Source organism: Myotis nattereri, assembly GCF_964212035.1.
Source record: "Myotis nattereri genome assembly, chromosome: 21".
Taxonomy (NCBI): Eukaryota; Metazoa; Chordata; class Mammalia; order Chiroptera; family Vespertilionidae; genus Myotis; species Myotis nattereri.
Window position 1 is genome coordinate 17,487,088 of NC_138097.1, and position 19,828 is coordinate 17,506,915.

A 19,828-nucleotide genomic window follows, 5' to 3' on the forward strand; every position below is an offset into this window, starting at 1 on the left:
CAGCCAGAAAGATGCCAAGAGCAGCCCCGCAATACTAAGATAATGAAAACAAATACAATCGCTTAGCAAGACTTACACACCCATTACTCACTCATCGCCAAGGGTTGCCAACGTCGATTTGGCTTTTTCCAAAGATGAAAAAAACAAACAAAAAAAGAAGTTGCCTTGTTCTGGTTTGTCCTTATCATTATGTAAACATATCCATCGATAGATAAACACATATATGCGTGTACAAAACGATAAACATACTTTGACTGACGTACGGAGATATTTCTGTTCTATTCTGTGTCCTCTCCTACTATGCTAAAATATGCTCTTCCATCCCAGCTCCAAAGCAGCCAAGCATTTAACTCCCAGGAGGTTGAAGCCACTGACAAGATCTATAGAATTCCACGTGGGGGAAAAACTGGCCGCCAAACCCCTTCCGCAGACAAGAGACATATTGCTGTTTATGAAGCCCCACTGCAGATCAGCTTTATTTATCGTTCCTATTTCAAGAAAGGTCATGTTCCTGCTGGACGTCCCAACCCCTGAGCTGGGCATTTTTCTTGCTTGTCCTGATGTCAGACTGTCCTATCTCAGCCGAGATTTATATAAGAAGAGGGCTCCTCCACTGGGGGGCAGGAAAGACAGTCAATGTATTATCCCTCATGGTTATTTCACAGTTGACTAGACCTCCCTCAACGAATGACAGTCTATCCCAGCAGTGATGTATCCCCTGGGTCCTTACGATGCCCGTCTGTGATAACTAGGATTCAAAACGGCAGATGTTAACACTTTACGAGAGCAGCACCGGACAAACACCTTGCCCCTCGGAAACTTCATTTTGGCACGTCATTTCTTTTACTGGCAACCGAAGCAGAACCAGACAGGCACCAACTTCCACTGAGAGGTATTTCTGAATAAGAGATTCAGAATTTGCCCGGCTGGTGTGGCTCACTGGTTGCACATCAACCAGTCATGGTTTCGATTCCCGCTCAGAGCACATGCCCAGGTTGTGGGGTCGATCCCCAGTGTGGGACCTGCAGGAGGCAGTCGATGTACGATTCTCTATCATCATGGATGCTTTTATCTCTCTCTCTCCCTCTCCCTTCCTCTCTGGATAAAAATATAATTTTAAAAAAAGAAACTCAGAACTTAATAGCATTTTATTCTAGGAAATAGTTAGCTGACACCTGCAGGGCCAGGCATCAGATTGGGGGGCGGGGGGGAAGCAAAACCCACAGAGAAAAGCATTTTAAGAGGCATGGAGGATGGACTGCAAAGTTCTAAGGGATCTTTAGTTCCCAGGCTAGTTAGCATGAGAAGGGGGTCTTTCCTTGCTAGTGTTAATAATCCCAGCAGCGTGGCTAAAGGGACCCCATTTTATATATTTCCTACCTTCCGTCTTTCCTCAACAGTTAAAACAGGGGGAGTTCAGGTATTAGAGAGGCAGTTGCACCTCCACAACTAGCATCGCACGCTGGAGCCAGAACCGGCCACCAGGCGGAGCCAGAGCCCAGCCAGAGCCCGGCCAGCCGAGACACCGGAAGGGCTCCCGGGGCATTGTGGGAAATGTAGTCCCGACAGCCCGGCCCCAGGTTTCTCCGCTCCGATCTCCCGATCTCCCGATCTGTCAGGGTTCTGGGACGTCAGCTGACCCTGCTCCGAAGGTGCCCTGCGCCGAGCGGTGCCCCGAGCGGGCCTGGGTCTTAGGCGTTGGAGGCCCCGTGGGCGCCGAAGTGAAAGGGTCGGGGTAGGGCGGCGAGGTTGGCAGAGCGCGCACCCCGCCCCCCTGCATGCGCGGCGCTGAGAAGAGCCGAGTGCGCATGCGCCCAGGCCAGCGCCTCTCCAGTAAACTCCCCCTTTGTGCCCTCAGCTGGGAACCCTTCGGTTTCCCAAAAAGCCGCTGGAGTTCCACATTACCCCCTGCAAAAATCATGCCAACGAGAGGGAGGTGGGCGCTGGCCGGTTTGGCTCAGTGGATAGAGCGTTGGCCTGCGGACTGAAGGGTCCCGGGTTCGATTCCGGGCAAGGGCACATGCCCCGTGGCAGGCTCCATCCCCTGGGTGGGGCGTGCAGGAGGCGGCTGATCCTTGATTCTCTCTCATCATGGATGTGTCTATCTCTCTCTTCCTCTTACTCCCTCTCTAAAATCAATATATATATATATATATTTTTTTTTAATTTTTTTTAATTTTTTTTAATTTATTGCTTAAAGTATTACAAAGGGTATTACATATGTGTCCATTTTATCCCCCCGCCCTAGACAGTCCCCTAGCCTCCCCTATCCCCCAATGTAATTTTTTTTTTTAAAAAAAAGGTGGTCGGAGTTAGTGGAGCATGAAGTCGGCAGGGGTCCAAGACGGCAAACGGAGTGGACTGAGAGCTTCCTGGAGGAGAAGCCAGGAAGGGAGACTTCCAGCCCATCGGGAAGCTTTCTCACGAAGCCTGGGGTGTATGTAGCCCAGCTTCGGAGAGCATTTCGGAATTGTAGGTATCGAACTCTGCCCTTACCGTGCTTGGAGGGACTGTCATTGGCGCACTGGCTCAGGAGTCTCCCCCGCAGACAGCTCCTTAACCAATCAGCTGGGAGTGAAGATGCAGGCCTCCCAGGTGTCCTGGTGAGAGGGCTGGAGGGTCCAAGGATGAATATGGTCCTATCTGAGTTGCAGGCACCTGAGCAGTTAAAAAAAAAAATTATTCATGACACTTGTTAGGGACAGCAGGACCTTTTTACTAAAGAGGGTGATGCAATGGGTTTTTAAAGGTATGTTTTTATTGCCCGGCCAGTGTGGCTCAGTGGTTGAGCCTCAACCCATGAACCAGGAGGTCATGATTCAATTCCTGGTCAGGGCACATCTCGGGTTGCAGGCTCAATCCCCAGTAGGGGGCATGCAGGAGGCAGTCAATCCACGATTCTCTCTCATCATTGATGTTTCTATGTCTCTCTCCCTCTCTCTTCTTCTCTAAAATCAATAAAAATATATTTTTAGCCTTAGCCAGGTTTGGCTCCGTGGATAGAGCATCAGCCTGTGGACTGAAGAGTCTCAGGTTCAAGTCCAGTCAAGGGCACATACCTAGGTTGCAGGCCCTGGTCAGGGTGCATGTGGGAGGCAACCAATGTGTCTCTCTCACATCGATGTTTCTCTCTCTGTCTTTCTGCCTTTCTTCCTCTCTCTCTAAAAATCGGTGGAGTCCTGACCGGTTTGGCTCAGTGGATAGAGCGTCGGCCTGCGGACTGAAGGGTCCCAGGTTCGATTCCGGTCAAGAGCATGTACCTTGGTTGTGGGCATATCCCCAGTGGGGGGTGTGCAAGAGGCAGCTGATTGATGTTTCTCTCTCATCGATGTTTCTAACTCTCTATCCCTCTCCCTTCCTCTCTGTAAAAAAATCAATAAAAGATATATTAAAAAATAAAAATAAAAATCAGTGGAAAAATATCCTCGGGTGAAAATGAACAAAAAAAACCCACAAAACTTTTTTAATTTAATAAAAAAAAAAGTCAGTGGGGTCTATCAGTAAGAGAAAATAAGGATTGGCTCACTACCTCTCACGTGCCTGAATCTTCCAACAACCTGTAGATAATTGCTGCCAGGTGCAGACAGCCAAAAAGGAAGATTCACATCGACAGTGACTTCAGTTACAGGATTCTTAGGATGATTGGAAAAAAAAAATCAAGAAACACTTATGGAGAGCTCACAGAGTATCCCTTGTAACGGGTGCAATCATTTTATCAGAATTCTCTCATTTAGTTCTCACAGTAAACTCGTGGGCTAATCACTCATTATTACTACTGTATTATTATTTTCCAGATGAGGTAAAAGAGTGTGATTAACCAATGCCATCCCAATAAATTCAATTAAAAGAAAGAAAGAAAGAAAAACATAGGGGCCATGTGGGGCTCAGCCCAGCAGGCCTGAGCTGTTTGGAATAAAAGACGATGGGGCCTTTGGTTCTTTTCAATCCATCCCTACAGTCCACTTCCGAACTAGCCTCCCGCCTCTCTGGCTTTTGTTTATGCTCTCTGGACTGGGCCTCACCCCTGCATGGCTGTAAACCACCCCCCCCCACATGGTCACTCTGCTCCCTGGTGATGGGGGGATGGGTGCTGAGCACAGCCTGCTCAAGTGGAATGCCACTTCCATTCCTTCTACTTGGACACCCAAATGCTGGCCAGCCAGGAGATCTCGTGCAGCCCTGCAGACTGGAGCATGTACACAAGTCTGTCTCAGTCAAGTCTCAGCCCGAGCCCCTCAGCGCTTTGGGGGAAAAGACGAATCAACTGAACCAAATAACCAGATAAATGGCCAGATGTGTATTCTCAGGGACTGTGAAAACAATATCAGTGCTCAGAAGAAAAAAAAAAATACCGAGACAGGAAAATGGACTATGACAGAGAAAATTATTTGAGAATAGTGGTTTGACTGGGATGGGGAAATATTTGCTTATTTCCCTCCAGATGCATACCCAGTAATTCCACTGACTCAATCTCATATAATATTTATCATCAGGAGACACAATGTTAGTTTCTGATGGTGCGTATGAAATTTCGTCACTATAAAACAAGATGATACAGCTCCCTATGAGATGCTAGGACGTGAACGTGACCAGGAGGTACACAGGAGGGGATGTGAAAGCAAATACACCCCTCCACCCCACCCCGTGCCAGCAGCACAGCCTTGGCCAAATTACGAAATCTTGCCTGTTCCCTCCTGTTTGAGGAAATACGATGGTGAAATACTACCCGCAGCGTCACTGTCTAGTATAATAGCGACTCGTCCTGTGTGGCTATTTAAATTAATTCTGAAGTTTAAAAACTACAATCTCAGCTCCTAAATTATTCTAGCTACATCTCAAGTGCTCAAGAGCCACACTGAGTTAGTAACCAATGCACTGGACAACACATACATACAACAGCCACAGAACTTCCCTTGGACGGTGCTGGTTTAAAAAAAAAAAAAAAAAAAGATGGATTGAAAATAATTTAAAAGGTGCTGGGAACAAAGCACTATTAAAACAAATAACAGGTTTATAGTCAGGATTCTGAGATTTTGGAGTCTGTGAAAAGCCTGGTATATAAGCCTAGTATGTATGCTCCGAGTCTTTTTCCTGTGAAACGCTCAGGGACTGTCAAGGAAATAGCCATGAACAAATACATTTAGCAGAGGGAAGAGTGAGACTTCGGAAGAACTGGCACCTCCAATACAAAACTCAATAAATACGTAAAGGAGGACAGGGAAAGTACTTCATGAGCAAAAATGATTTCAAGCTTCACAACATTAATTAGCTTAATTCCTAAGATGGCTAACGTTTAATACTGTAAATGCAATGAATTTTAAATGTTTTCCTGTCATTGATTATACATATGTAATATCACAACAGAAGGACATACAGCTGATCTTGTACACTGGACTTCTATCTGATGTCCTTGCTAAATGTGCTTATTAAATCTAATAGATTTATCAGTTATTCTCAATTTTTTGCTGTCTCCTAGTAATAACTCCTTTTCAATTCTAACATCATTTTTTTTTTTTTTTGCTTTGCCCTTTTTCACTGGCAAGGGCTTGCAATAATAAATATAGACCATTTTGCCTTTCTATTTTCTTTTCAGAAAGCTTTCATTTAAAGAATTGTTCTTAATTACAGAATCACTTATGCAACAGATTGATATGTACGTTTATTTCTGATCCTGTCATTTTAATAATAAATGTGTTTCTAGAAATATGACCATTTCATATAGATTTTTTAATTTAATAGGCTAATCTCATTCCTGAAATTGTTTCATTATTTTAATGTGTTACTAATGTAGTGATACTATTTTTAAAATATCTGATCTTGGCTATTTGTGCCTTATTCATATATTTTCCTAATACACCTCACCAGAAATTTATCAGTTTCAATAATCATTTCAACTAATAATGATCATCATCATAATTCCAAAGGATTTTATTTGTGATTCTGCCCCCTTACTTCATGTTTGTTTTTCTTTAATTAATTTCTTAACTTTATTATTGGTAAATCATTTTAAAGTATAAATCTAGGATATAAAATTCCCTCCCAGAAATTCGTTTTAGCAAACAACATCTAATAATATATAAAATGGTGATAGAGCACAACAAACTTATTCTTGGAAAAAACGGTAAGTGAGATCTTTAAAAAAACAACAACCAAAAAAACCCATCAGTGCAAATAACCTACATTAAGAGGAAGCACCGTAAGATCTCAAAAAACTCTTCAGAAAATTACATGATAAAATTCAGGATTATATTCATGATCAGCACCCCGGCTTAGCAGAGGAGGACTCTCCACCGTTTTGACTCAATGAATCAAATGCATCTGCAAAGATGACAAAGAGCTCACGGGTGGAGGCTAGAAAGCACCGCTCCGGGCAGACGGCAGAGAACACGCTTCAGTGAAAGGCTGTCCCACCACGAAGCAGCGCGACCCTCGGGGAAAGACAGGGGAGAAACAAAGGGGCCACCGCGACTTAAACCAGCAAAAGAAAATCAAAGTGGGGGGGGGGGGCACACGGGGGAGCGGGGCGTTGATGAAGCCAGCTGCGGGGCTGAAGGGGGTCTGCAGCTTATGCACAGCCTGGGGGAGAGGCCGGCCAGAAATCCCAATAAAACCGCCCCCCCCCAACCCCAGCCCCCCCGAAAGGCGGGCTCCGATCACAAGCGCTCCCTGCTCGTGCCCCGGAGATCAGAGCATCCCCAACGCCAGCCCGCAGGAACTCCCAGAAAACACAGACCACAACACATCTCGTCAACAAAGCAGAACGATGAAAGCTTCCATCGGCGACAAAAAATAAATAAAAGAATCAAATCGAAATTCAAACAGCCCCACAGCGACATAAGACGAACAGAAAATCCGTAACATTCACCTGTCAGATGTTTCAGACACTACGAGGCCAACTTTTCAACATGGGGTGGGGTGCGGGGCCGGGAAACAAGGATTATGGTTTTTATGATTTTTTAAAAAATAGACACACATGCATAGGCACGAGCAAATGCAGTGTGTCTGCGTGAACGGCGCGACAGGAAAAAATCAAAACCTCAGCGGGTGGCGATTGCATCCTCCGGCCGCGCGCGCGCCCGCCGCGCTGCCGCTGCAGAGCCTGGGGGGCGGGGGGGGGGGCGGCGTGGGGGAGGGAACCCAGCCGCCCGGAACAAAGCCGGCGCGAGGCTTTGTTCCCACGCCGGGATTTTTTACACACTGCGCGGACTGGTTAGAAGACAGCCGGTGTCCCCACCGGAAGTGTCCGCCGCCGGCCGGCGGAGGAAGCCGGAACCAACAGCAACCGGAAGTAGAGGGCTGGGCGGAAGGAAAAAAAAGGCACACCTTCCCGTCTGGAGCTCCGGGACGGCTCCTTGGCCTCCGGGCTTCAAGCCCGCACGCAGGGGGCACCGGACACGTCTTGGCACCGTTTCAGGGGGCAAAAGGTGCAATGGAAGAGGCTGCAGCTCCCTCAGAGCCCCACGAAGCCGCCGGGGACGCAACAGATGCCCCGGCGGCCGAAGAGGCGGCCGCTGGGCCCAGCTACCGCACGCACCCGGTCTTCCGGCGTATGGAGCCTGGAGGCCCGCCCCCCATCGGCACGTCACGTCTACGATTGGCCTACGCCTCTGTGGGCGGGGCCAGGCCCAGGGAAGGGCCCGGACCCAGCTGGCTGCAGAGCCAGCGGCGCCCAGGCCCCTGGACCAACCAAGTCGTCTGCAGGTATTTTCGCCATGGGATGTGCAAGGAGGGGGAGAACTGTCGCTACTCCCACGACCTCCCGGACCCAGAGGAGGCCGGGGAGGACCGCGGGTCGCCGCCGCCCCAGGCCCCCGAGGAGGAGCTAGGCCCCGGCGCGTTTGCGGCTGCGCACTATGAGCCAGAGAACCAGCCGCAGGAAGGGGCGTGGGCCCCGCCTCCTGACTCCTGGGGCGCCTTGCCTGCGATTTGCTTGGTCACTGACAGGGTCTCCTTGGAAGCCGAGACTGACGATTCAGCGCTCGGAGCTGTGGGGGGAGCAGATGCTGAAGGCTGGGCAGCAGGTGCGCACGGCTGGGCAGCAGATGCGCAACGCTGGGCAGGAGGTGCGCACGGCTGGGCAGCAGGTGCGCACGGCTGGGCAGCAGATGCGCAACGTTGGGCAGGAGGTGCGCACGGCTGGGCAGCAGATGCGCAACGCTGGGCAGGAGGTGCGCACGGCTGGGCCGGAGGTGCGCAAGGCTGGGAAACTGGCGCGCAAGGCTGTGAAGCAGGCGCTCAAGGCCGGGCAGCAGGCGCGCAAGGCCGGGCAGCAGGCGCGCAAGGCCGGGCAGCAGGCGCGCACGGCTGGGCAGCAGGTGCGGAAGGCCGGGCAGCCGGTGCAGAAGCCTGGGAATCCGGTGCAGAAGGCTGGGAAGCCGGTGCAGAAGGCTGGGAAGCCGGTGCGCAAGGCTGGGCAGCCGGTGCGCAAGGCTGGGAAGCCGGTGCAGAAGGTTGGGCAGCCGGTGCAGAAGGTTGGGCAGCCGGTGCGCAAGGCCGGGCAGCAGGTGCGCAAGGCCGGGCAGCCGGTGCAGAAGGTTGGGCAGCTGGTGCGCAAGGCTGGGAAGCCGGTGCAGAAGGTTGGGCAGCCGGTGCGCAAGGCCGGGCAGCGGGTGCGCAAGGCTGGGAAGCCGGTGCGCAAGGCTGGGAAGCCGGTGCAGAAGGTTGGGCAGCCGGTGCGCAAGGCTGGGCAGCCGGTGCGCAAGGCTGGGCGAATGCCACTGAATTTGTTCCGGGGCAACCGTACTGGGGCCGCGAGGCGTTCCCCGCCCCCGAGCTTCCCCAGCAGAACTTGGAGATGGAAAGGGAGCGGCGGCTGTGCCGCGACGCCGCCATGGGGCACTGCTTCCGCGGGGAGAGCTGCGCGTATCTCCACGGCGAGCTTTGCGAGTTGTGTGGGCGGCAGGCGCTGCACCCGGCGGACGCCACCCAGAGGGCAGACCACATCCAGGCCTGCATGAACCGCCACCAGCAGGATATGGAGCTGTCCTTCGCCGTGCAGCGCAGCGCGGACAAAGTGTGCGGCATCTGCATGGAGGTGGTCTACGAGAAGGCCAACGAGGGCGACCGCCGCTTCGGCATCCTCTCCAACTGCAACCACACCTACTGTCTCAGGTGCATCCGCACGTGGAGGACGGCCCGGGAGTTTAGGAGCAGGGTGATCAAATCCTGCCCGCAGTGCAGGGTCTCCTCGCGCCTGGTCATCCCCAGCGAGTTCTGGGTGGAGGATCCGGCGGCGAAGCAGGAACTGATCCGGCAGTACAAGGAGGCCATGCGCGCCAAGACCTGCAGGTATTTCGCTGTAGTCAGGGATTGCTGCCCGTTCGGCGAGAACTGTTTTTACAGGCATGCGGAGCCCGAGGGCCAGGGAGAGCAGGTGGTGGAGGAGGAGCAGGCGCAGGAGCAGGCGCAGGAGGTGGAGCAGGAGCAGGAGGATGAGGAGGAGGAGGAGGAGCAGGAGGAGGAGCAGGAGGAGGAGGAGGAGCAGGAGCCTGAGCCTGAGCCTGAGCCTGAGCCTGAGCCTGAGCCTGAGAGGCAGGGTTCTGGGGCCTCGAGCAGCCAAGAGTTGGAGCCTAAGCAGGTGGGAGAGGACAGCATGCCCTTTATCCACCGTCAGCGAGAGCTTGTCACGCTTTGGCTGGTCAGTCTGTGGTTGTGTAAGTGTTTCCTTTCACTGGGAGAGAATGAGCCTCCTTTTTATTTTTTATTTTTTCATTTTTTTGTTGTTCAGAGAACCCGTGGGGACGTGCTTCCTTGGGAAGGAGCGGGGAGGCCGGTCGCGGGGGGCGGGGGGAAGATTGCAACTTGAATCTGTGGCATGTAGTGTAGTGTGTTCACTGCTTCTGTGCTGACGCTCGACCATCCGCTGTTGCCTGTTGTTTTTATCCGCCCGTGGATAGACCCATCTGCCATGTACAGCAGCTGTTGAAGCCATTTCTATGGGCCACTCATCCGTGTTCTCGCCCATCCCCATTACTCCCCCCCCCCCCCCAGGAGTGTGGTCCTCCCCTCCCCCCCCAAATAACACCAAGTCCTTTCATGTTATTGTTGTTTTTTTGGTGTGTGGTGGTGGTGGTGGTGTTGTTGTTTTTTTTTTCTTGGTGCAATGCCTCTTGACTGTCAGTTTATGGTTTATTTTGTCATCTCTGTTTTCAACAGGATTGACTCAGTTCTAGGCTAGTGTTTACAGGACTTCCACACTCATTGTGAAGCCCCTGGAGAGTATGTGGGACAGGGTGAAGGGAGAAGTCTTAACTGAACAGAGGAACTCTGTGCTGCTACAGCCTTAAGAAACCTGGACCCACCCCGGGGGGGCCCTGTGGCAGCTGCTCTCTCGTCTCTGCTGTTTACGTGTGCGTTTCTTCCCCGATTCAAGTGCACTTTCTTAACTGTGGTGACCTTGTGGTTTTTTGTGAACCAGGTATCTATGTTTACATGTTCTCATCCTGCTTAACTTGATGTGAACGTATTTCTACTTGGAAGTATGTATTTCAGACTTGGCGTATCAATCGATGTGCGTAGAAGTGAGTATCCAAGTGATGTATTTGAGCCCTGGCCGGTTTGGCTCAGTGGATAGAGCATTGGCCCGCGGACCGAAGGGTCCTGGGTTTGAACTCCGGTCAAGGGCACGTACCTCGGTTGCAGGCCTGATCCCGGCCTTGGTCTGGGCAAGTGCAGGAGGCAACCAGTTGATGTCTCTCTCTCTCTCTCTCTCTCTCTTTCTCTCATCGATGTTTCCTTCTCTCTCTGTCTCTCTCCCCCTCCCTTCCACTCTCTCTAAAAATCAATGGGAAAATGTCCTCGGGTGAGGATGAGCAACAACCACAAATAAGTTATTTATTTGAAAACGTCTCTATAAAGGATATATCGTATAATGTTTATGTAGTAACGTAAATATTGAGCTGGAAGCTAAAGGTCACAGGCTAACAGAAATTCGCTGTTGTGTGTGAGTGTGAGGTGGTGAATAATTCTTGTGTTCCTTCCACAGGCGTCAGTGGTTAGCATCTGTTGAAAAAAGCTATTCAGACGGATCTGGCCAAATACGGCACAGATCCTAAAGGACTTGCTAAATAGGCCGTTGGTTATTTCTGTGGTGGCTTGACTAGCTCACTCTGCTGTTACCAATAAAGAAATGTGTGTTTACAACCATCTCATTTTTCCTTATTACAGCGCAATTCTGGACACAGCTCTCTGTAGTCCATATTTTGTGTTATCTCTAGACATTCCGCACGAGGGGCTTTGGACAGAAGTTTTCAACATGTCACTGAAAAGCTTTTCAAAGAGCAAATAGAAAAATTAAAAAAAAAAATTGAAGCCAGTCAGAGTACAAGATTGGAAAGGCAAAAAAAAATTGAAATCTAGAAATGAACAAAAACGAATTAAGTGCAACAGTCATGTCAAAAGTTTAGAACACAAATACCCCATAATTAGATTGCATGAGCATGTTTTAGCAACTAAAAGCCACAGTTTTCCAGCCTTAATTATAATGAAAATGAAACTCTATGCTGTTTAAAAGACACGGCTAAGAATGTAAGAATACAGGAACATTAAAAGCGATAGGATAAAAAAGAAATCGATCCAACAAGGAGGCTGTGCCTTCTTATCGACAAAATGTATATTAAGGATAAAAGCATCCCTGGAGATAAATACAGACGGCATATAATTCAGTTAAAATGTGCCAGGAAGATAAAACTACCCCAACTCTGCAGTCATTTAGTAACCCAGCATCAGATGCACAAATAAATAATTGGTAAGAATAGGAAAATTACAGTGTTTGAGTGAACAATTTTTAAAAGTCTTTTCAGTAACAAACAAGGAAAGAATGTGAGGTGAGCACACGGTTTTAACCATTGAGTGGACCTGTCTGAATTCATTGAGATTGCTCTCCTCTGGGCTGACGGAGCTGAAAATACGCATCCCAGGAGATTAGACATCTCACATGTTTGCAGAGCTTCTACCATGTGCTTAGCACTCAACAAAGTATGAGTTTAGTTCCCAGAACTCCCCATCTCCCCCTTATTGTGTTTTTTTTTTCTCTCATCATCCTGATGAGTCCAAGAGGTGAAATTACTTGCTGATATCACTGTGGCCTATGGGTATAAATAACCTGTAGGTACTCAGTGTATTTCCAGGCCACAGACACTGTGATTCCCCCACATACATGGCCACGAGCAAGTGGAGCACGTGACCCTAGCTACAGGAAGCACACCTGCAGTCTCTGAGTAGGGGTGGTGTGCCAGGTGGGACAAAGGGGGCCGTCACGGAACTCCAGGAGAGTGCAGGAGTCCTGGGCTTTGTCTGTGGGCCGACAGCCGCAGTGTTTCTTGGTCTACTTCGCAGCCTCCCGTATGTTTACGCTGCCTCTCCCCTGTGACGTGATGCCAATGATAAGTTAGCATTCAGCCTGTGTCCACTGTGACCCTTGCCATAGCCCTTCCCTCTTGATTCCTTCTTATCCAGAGAATTCCCCCATCAGGAGGCCCTGGTTGCCTGGCTGTTACTGGCATGCAGGGTGAGTGGTTCGACGTGAAATCTAAGCGTGTGCCCTCCCTCAAGGACTGAGCTGATGCCAAAGGCTCAGTGAGCTTTGAGTGGTGGCTAAGACATCAGAGGGGGATTTTTAAACAGCCAGAAAAGCTCAGAGAACTTTGTTCTAATGAACGCTACCTGATGTTGTGAAATGCCACGGTTTTTTATTCCCATAGAATCTTGCACCAGATAACGATCATGACATTCAGGAGGGGCCGTGGGACCTGGGTTCCGTACTCTGCAGGGGTGTTGTGAGGATCAAGCATGATTAGGCAAGGAGCTTGAATCCTGTGGTATTGTTTAAAGCAGCAGTTTGAAAGTGGGACTTAGGTATGTTTGTGGACCTGATCAGAGCTGACACAAGAATTGACAGTCCGCTACGTTTTTTTTTCTTTTTCTTTTTGGGAACCTTTGGAACTGGAATTAACGTAACATTATTCTTTTATTATTATTTTCATAGAAAGGGGGCTCATTCCCTTTTGGCCATAATTTCAAAGAGGCCCAAGTAATTCCTCCTCCTCCCCCCAGCAAAAGCCATCCAAGTAGAACTAAAAATGCTATTCTATTCCTGAAAATATACTACACAACAAAAATGTTTTCTTTAGGATGGATGCCTACATGAGTCAAATAAGAAATAAGATGATGTTTACCAATAGGAAATTTCCTGTCCCTCATCAGCTCCATCAGAAAGAGTTTAATTGATAGGGATGTCACTGACCCCCAAGGCTGGGTGACATGTCCCCAGGGCCCATCCACGGAGACAACTGGCCACCCTCGTTGGGGTCAGGAACAAAAGGACCCTTCCCCACACACAGAGCTTTGCTCTGAGGGATTCAGAGCGGGTGTGGGCCCTTCCTCCATGAGGACTCATACACTCAGCCCTGGGGTCTGTACAGAAGATTTGATTCTAACCACATGAAAAATGCCCGGGTGAAGCAAGTCTGACTTGCCTACACTTGGTGTGTCTCAAGTTGGTAGGTGTATAGACTTACAAAGATGCTAAAACTTTATGTGGTACTCTTTCCTCTCTAAGCCTCGCCCATCACTGTTTGATGGATGGAAGTTCAGTGATGGAAAGGGAAAAGTTCATAAACTTTTTTTTTTGGTAAGTTTTGTGAACAGTTTTTTGGGGGGAGGCTGGTCTCTGTTTCTATAGATGATGCTAAAGTACAACCCTCCCCATAGAATAGAGTTGGGGTGTAGATGGGGAGAGGGGTGCTTGGGAAATGGCCCAGCACTAGTGCCAAAAAATACATCAGACTTTTTACCATGAAAATGTAGACTAAATTCCATTTTCCATGTTGAATGACAGCTAACAAAAATAATTGTATTCGATCACAATGAGCCTGTCAATTGAGATCGAGAAATTAGTAGTATAGGCGACATTCTCTGATGTCGATACAAGGAAATAAGCGACTGCCACATGACAATTCTTTTAAGTATCAGAAATAATTTGGTCAAAGAATGAATGAATGCAGAATCATTCAGCAGGATAGAGTAATTAAAAGTGATGCACGCTGTGATCTACAGGATAGTGCTGGTCTGGGCTCAGAGTGAAACCAACTTTAAATACGATACAAAATGCATTTCCAAGAAAGACCAATTCCGTAATAAAATAAGTATCCAAATCTGTAAACTTTAAAGACAAAACAACATACATGCAAGCGCACACACACACACACACACACACACATAATCAGAAACAAGATTAAAGCAAAAATTAGTGGGTTAAGAAACAGAAATGTAAAAGCTGCTGCTTTGAAAAAACAAATCAATAAACAGACAATGTAGTAACTTGACCAAAAGTTAAAGGAGAAAGTACAGCTGTCCCTAAGGAAGACATCTGTATGACTTTCAACTGCTTCCGGGCAACAGTTCTGAAAGGTCACACGTAAGCAGGACGTAGCCGTACCGGGTGGTCAGCTACTTTCTAGACAGCTGCCCGGAAGTTGGTTCAAAGCCCCAACATTCATTGTCTGAAGCCGGACAGCATGGATGGACCCGGAGAGCATTGCGCCAAGGGAAGTAAGCCAGTCAGAGAAAGAACATGTACCACCTCATCTCACTCCTACGTGGAATCTAGTGAACAGAATGAACTAGCAAGCAACGTGGAGACAGACGCATGGACACAGAGAACAGACTGATGGCTGTCGGAGGGGGAGGATGTTGGGGGCTGGGTGAGAAGGGGGACAGGATTGAGTCACTGGGGGAAAAAAAAGACTCATGGACACAGAGAACAGTGAGGTGATTACCAGAGGAAAGGGGGGAGATAGGAGACGGTAAAGGGGAGATGAATGGCGATGAAAGGGGACTTGGACGGTAAGGACACGAGACGAAATTCAGATGATGTACCGTAGAACTGTATTCCTGAAGCCTACGTAATTTTGTTCACCCATGTCACCCCCATGCATTAAAAAAATAAATAAATAAAAACCTGCAACATACCTTCAGAAATGTGAGCTGCCTCTTGTTAGCCGGCCCACAGCAATGAACTTCAGTCACTCTTGTCTCTGTCTCCTCCCACAGTCTGACCCATTGACTCATGTCATTTCATTCAGGGACATCTCAGAATTTTTCTCCCATCACCTCTACCCACTTCTCTCATCTCCCACTCTCTACCCCTGGAAACCACCACCAACCTGTTTTCTGTTTCTGTGAGTTTGGGTGGTTTTTTTTTTAGATTGCACATATACATGAGATCATACAGTCTTTGTGTCTAACTTCCTTCCCTTGGCATAAGGCCTCCAGGTTCATTCATGGCTTTACAAATGGCAGGATTTCCTTGCATTTTTTTATGGCTTAATAATATTTCATTGTAGGACATAATTTACACCAACGTATAACCGGTACACACACACCCATGTGATCCACTTTATGAAAAGTGTTGGAAAAATGTAAAAATAAAGATTAGAGAAAAAAAACCCGAGTAAAAATATTGCTGCATTTTTATACTTTCGAATAAGTCAAAGGGAAGTAATCCTGTCGGCTTGGATCAGGCCCAAACAGGGAGGTCCCTTCTCTTTACTGGCAGTGAAGATTATTTCGACAATGAATGCGTTGCCCACAGAAACAAAAATGAGACAGACAGACATTTCAAGGAAAGACGTGAAGTCATCTCTCTGAGCAGGTGATAGAATATTGCACGTTGAAAATCGAAAACTGCCCTAGCTGGTTTGGCTCAGTGGATAGAGCACTGGCCTGTGGCCTGACGGGTCCCGGATTTGATTCCAGGTCGAAGACACATACCTTGGTTTCAGGTTTGATCCCCAGCCCTGGTTGGGGCATGTGCGGGAGGCAACCGATCGATGTGTCTCTCTCCCGCCAATGTGTCTCTCTCTGTCTCTCCCCCTCCCTTCCACTCTCTCTGAAAATCAATGGAAAAATATCCTCCGGTGAGGGTTAACAACAACAAAGAAAATAGAAAACTATCCGGAAAACTTCAAAAAGCAAAAACCAGTCAGGTGCTAAGAAAATCCTATCTAAACTGACGGTCACGGAGAAAATGGAGTGAAGACCCACTTTTCATGGATACCCCCAAAACAGGTCGTGGCTGGTGGGATACCAGTGGCTGAGCCCCAGACTAGAACTCACCGCCTTCCTGTGGCTGCATTTGAGAACTGTTTTTATCTTCTGGTTGTATCTTTAACAATTCCAGATCTCCTGGGTTGGAGGTTGAGTGTTGGTATCTTTGTTTTTCTTTATACAAATTCCTAAGGGGAGGTGGTTGAGCCTCCCATGGGGTAAAAGATAGGAAGAGGAAGAGATCAAAGACCAAGGCCAAACTCCCTGTCTTCTGATGTGGAATTTGAGACACGAGTCAGGACTTTGCCCAGAGCCATGAGGCAGGGGCTGACGCCGAATCTGGCTTCTCCTAACAGTTTAAGAAACAACACCCATTCTTGCATCATCTTAAGGGGCCGGCTGGTATCTTCCCTTAGGAGTTTCCACTAAACGGCAATGCTTATATGCGGCAGAAACTCCCCAGTCTCGGAGCAGATCTGTATTGGCAAATAATTCCTTGAAAAAAAATCAACGGATGCCTGGCTGGTATGGCTCAGCGGTTGAGCATCAACCCACGAACTAGGAGGTCACTGTTAGGTTCCCGGGTTGCGGGCTAGATCCCCAGGATGGGGTGTGCAAGAGGCAGCTAATCAGTGATTCTCATCCTTGAAGTGTCTATCTCTCCCTCTCCCTCTCCCTTCCTCTCTGGAATCATTAAAGAAATATTTTTAAATATTTATGTGGCATGTCAAAGGATCTGGAATAGCAAACATCATTTGGAAAGAAAGAATAGAGAATCACTGTGCTTAATTTCAAGGCTGACTGTATAGCTACAGTAGTGAAGATGGTAGTGTCGGTGGGTAGATACATACATCAAGGAGACAGACTAGAGAGCTCAGAAATAGCCCACACAAGTGCAGCCAGCGGATCTTTGACGAAGGTGCAAAAGTACAGGGAGAAATAAATCTTCTACGCTTGTATGCAGAATAAGCTCAAAATGGATTACAGATTGAAGTATAAAGTACAAAAGCACTAAAAGCAAGCAAACAAACAAAAACCGAAAACCCCTAAACGTTTAGAATAAAACTAGGAGAAAATCTTTAGGACTTAAGATCCGATGGAAGATGTTTAGATATGAAATCAAGAGCGTGATTCATACAAAGAAAATAAATCCACGAATTAAACGTCATCAAAATGGAAAACGTCTGTTGCGTGAAAGGCCCCGTGACGACGAGGAAAAGCCACCTGCAAGCTTTACCTGTCTCACGAAGACGGAAATCTAGGTGAAAGACATCCCGAAAACCCACATTATGAAATAAAAATGTATCATTTAGAAAAGGGGCCAAGAGGATGGACAGACATCTCACCAGCGAGAATATAGCTAGTAGTGTTCTACTGTCCCTTCCTGGGATTCACCCTGAGAACCTTCCGGAAGATTTGGCGGAAAGAAAGGGAACCCCATATGTAATACCCTTTGTAATACTTTAAGCAATAAAACAATAATAATAATAAAAAAAAGGGAACCCAAAACCTGGGCTCTCCAAGTACATCGGCTCGAGTCTTCCTTCTCATGGAGATTCTATCCAGAGAGGCCGTGCCTGTTGTGCCAACCATTTCTTTTCTGTGCCCTACCCCTTGGTGGGTTGGGGACAAGAAAAAATTAAGAAGGGGGGGGGTCCTCTCTAACTGTGACAAGCTTTTAAGTGGGAACTCGAAGAGTTGCTAGAACTTCCCAGCAGAGGGCGCCCTAGCCTTTCAAGTCTTAGAGCCGTGGGTGAGCCATGTGCTACAGTTGTGGGTGTGAAGGGAAATGAATAACAAGTGGACTGTGTGCCCCGTGGAGGCCACAGGGACCCTGAAGAATGCTCCATCCATCACAGCTTCAACCATCAATTCCCGTCTGCTGACAACGTTGTTGCTTTATATATGACTTTGACAAGTAACTGGCCTGCATCTTTTTAAAAAATTTTTTTAATATATTTTTATTGATTTCAGAGAGGGAGAGAGAGAAACGTCGATGATGAGAGAGAATCGCTGATCAGCTGCCTCTTGCAGGCCCCACACTGGGGCATGTGCCTTGACCGGGAATCGAACCAGGGACCTCCCTGTTCGTAGGTCGAGGATCAACTACTGAGCCACGGCCGCCGGGCACTAGCCCACATCTTGATTGCTCTCCGGAAGCATCGCTTAGAGTAGAAATTATCCCCCCAAATCGGATCATCCCTTTTAGAGAAATATCCTAAGATAGCCACTCGCTTGTACCTGAACATCCTGAACTTGGTCACTTGGAGAAATATTCTTAAATTTCTCTTTCCCCAGGAGTCAGAGAGCATCATGGGAAATGGCTTTTGTTGAGATAATGTTATGGCTTTGATGGGAGTCTACTGGCCCCCACTTAAAAATTTTTCAGGCCCGGCTGGTGTGGCTCAGTGGTTGAGCATCCACTATGAACCAGGAGGTCATGGTTCAATTCCTGGTAGGGCACATGCCCAGGTTGCGGGCTTGGTCCCCAGTGTGGGGCGTGCAGGAGGCAGCTGATCCATGATTCTCTCTCATCACTGATGTTTCTCTCTCTCTCCCTTCCTCTCTGAAATCAATAAAAATATTTTTTAAACAATATTTTTCAGGCACATGTGGTCATGTCTCTGCTCCCCCAGAATGTCATTTAGCGTTGGAGCTGACGGCAGATTGTTTTCTGGGGAAGTCTTTTGTCTTTTTAGCAGAAAACTCATTAGCCCAACTTGATGTTAGTATGACTGGCTCTCTTGGGGGCGGGAGGGTACATATTCTACTTAATATCTCCCACCCTGATAAGCATGTTTTTTGAAGAAATCTTTGCTCCCACGGAAGGTTATTTCCATTCGCTCTAGTCCCATATGAGTTCCTAAGTAGAAGAGGTTTCATATCGTTAAACATCTCAAAGACACAGTGGGCTGACTTTATCTCAGGGAAGGTTGTAGTACTTTGCACTTCTGTCCGTAGCGCCTAAGGATGCCAGTTGAATGACTTTATGTATATTAGGTGTTCCACAGGCCTTTATTTTATTCGATGCCAATTTAAGACATGAAAACAGGAATACTGGCCTGATGTTTCTGTCTTGGGATATTAGTGAGGTGCAACAGTTTCAGAGTTATTTCCTGTTTATATTTCTTTTTTCTTTGTCATTTAATACTTTTCCCCATTTGATTACGGGGACTCTATTCTTTCCTCCATTTTACGATAAAAAGCCTTGCGTTACATTTATCTACACTTTAGTGCTTTCGAATAAATGGATCTTGAAATTATTCTTACCGCTTCTCACCCTATCTGTTCTTAGATGTTGTTTTCTGCCCCTGCTTTCATAATATCATCCCTCTTTTCTTACACTTTTCAGTGGCATATCCGGCTAATTTATTTGTACTTAAAAATTCATTATTATTGTAATTTGTCTCTCCTTACAGTCGAATACAAAAAAGTTCTCAAATGTAGTGATGGGAAGGCTGTGAGTTCCGTAGTCTGGGGCTCAGCCACGGCATTCCACCAGACACTACATATTTCGGGGGGTTTCCGTGAAAAGTGGGTCTTCATTCCATTTTCTGTATGATTGTTGCCTTAGATGGATTATAAATCACAAGTGTCATCTGATGCTACTTTCCAATGTTGATACTCAAAGAACATCCTTTTTAAAAAAATTATTTTGAGAGAGAGAGAGAGAGAAACATTGATGTGAGATCAAAACAACCATCAGCTGCGTCCTTCACGCCTCCCATTGGGGATCGAGCCCACAACCCGGGCAAGTGCCCTGACCGGGAGTCGAACCGGC

General features: G+C 47.8%; 1 protein-coding gene across 1 annotated transcript; it reads left to right on the forward strand.

The window, feature by feature from the left end:
- Window positions 1-7,429: 7,429 nt before the first annotated feature.
- On the forward strand, window positions 7,430-10,177 carry MKRN3 (makorin ring finger protein 3; the record flags this gene model as incomplete). Its single annotated transcript, XM_081114804.1, has 5 exons — window positions 7,430-7,832; window positions 7,945-8,634; window positions 8,691-9,373; window positions 9,524-9,684; window positions 10,156-10,177. 5 exons carry the CDS (start codon window positions 7,430-7,432, stop codon window positions 10,175-10,177), a joined length of 1,959 nt encoding a protein of 652 aa, XP_080970930.1.
- Window positions 10,178-19,828: the final 9,651 nt, after the last annotated feature.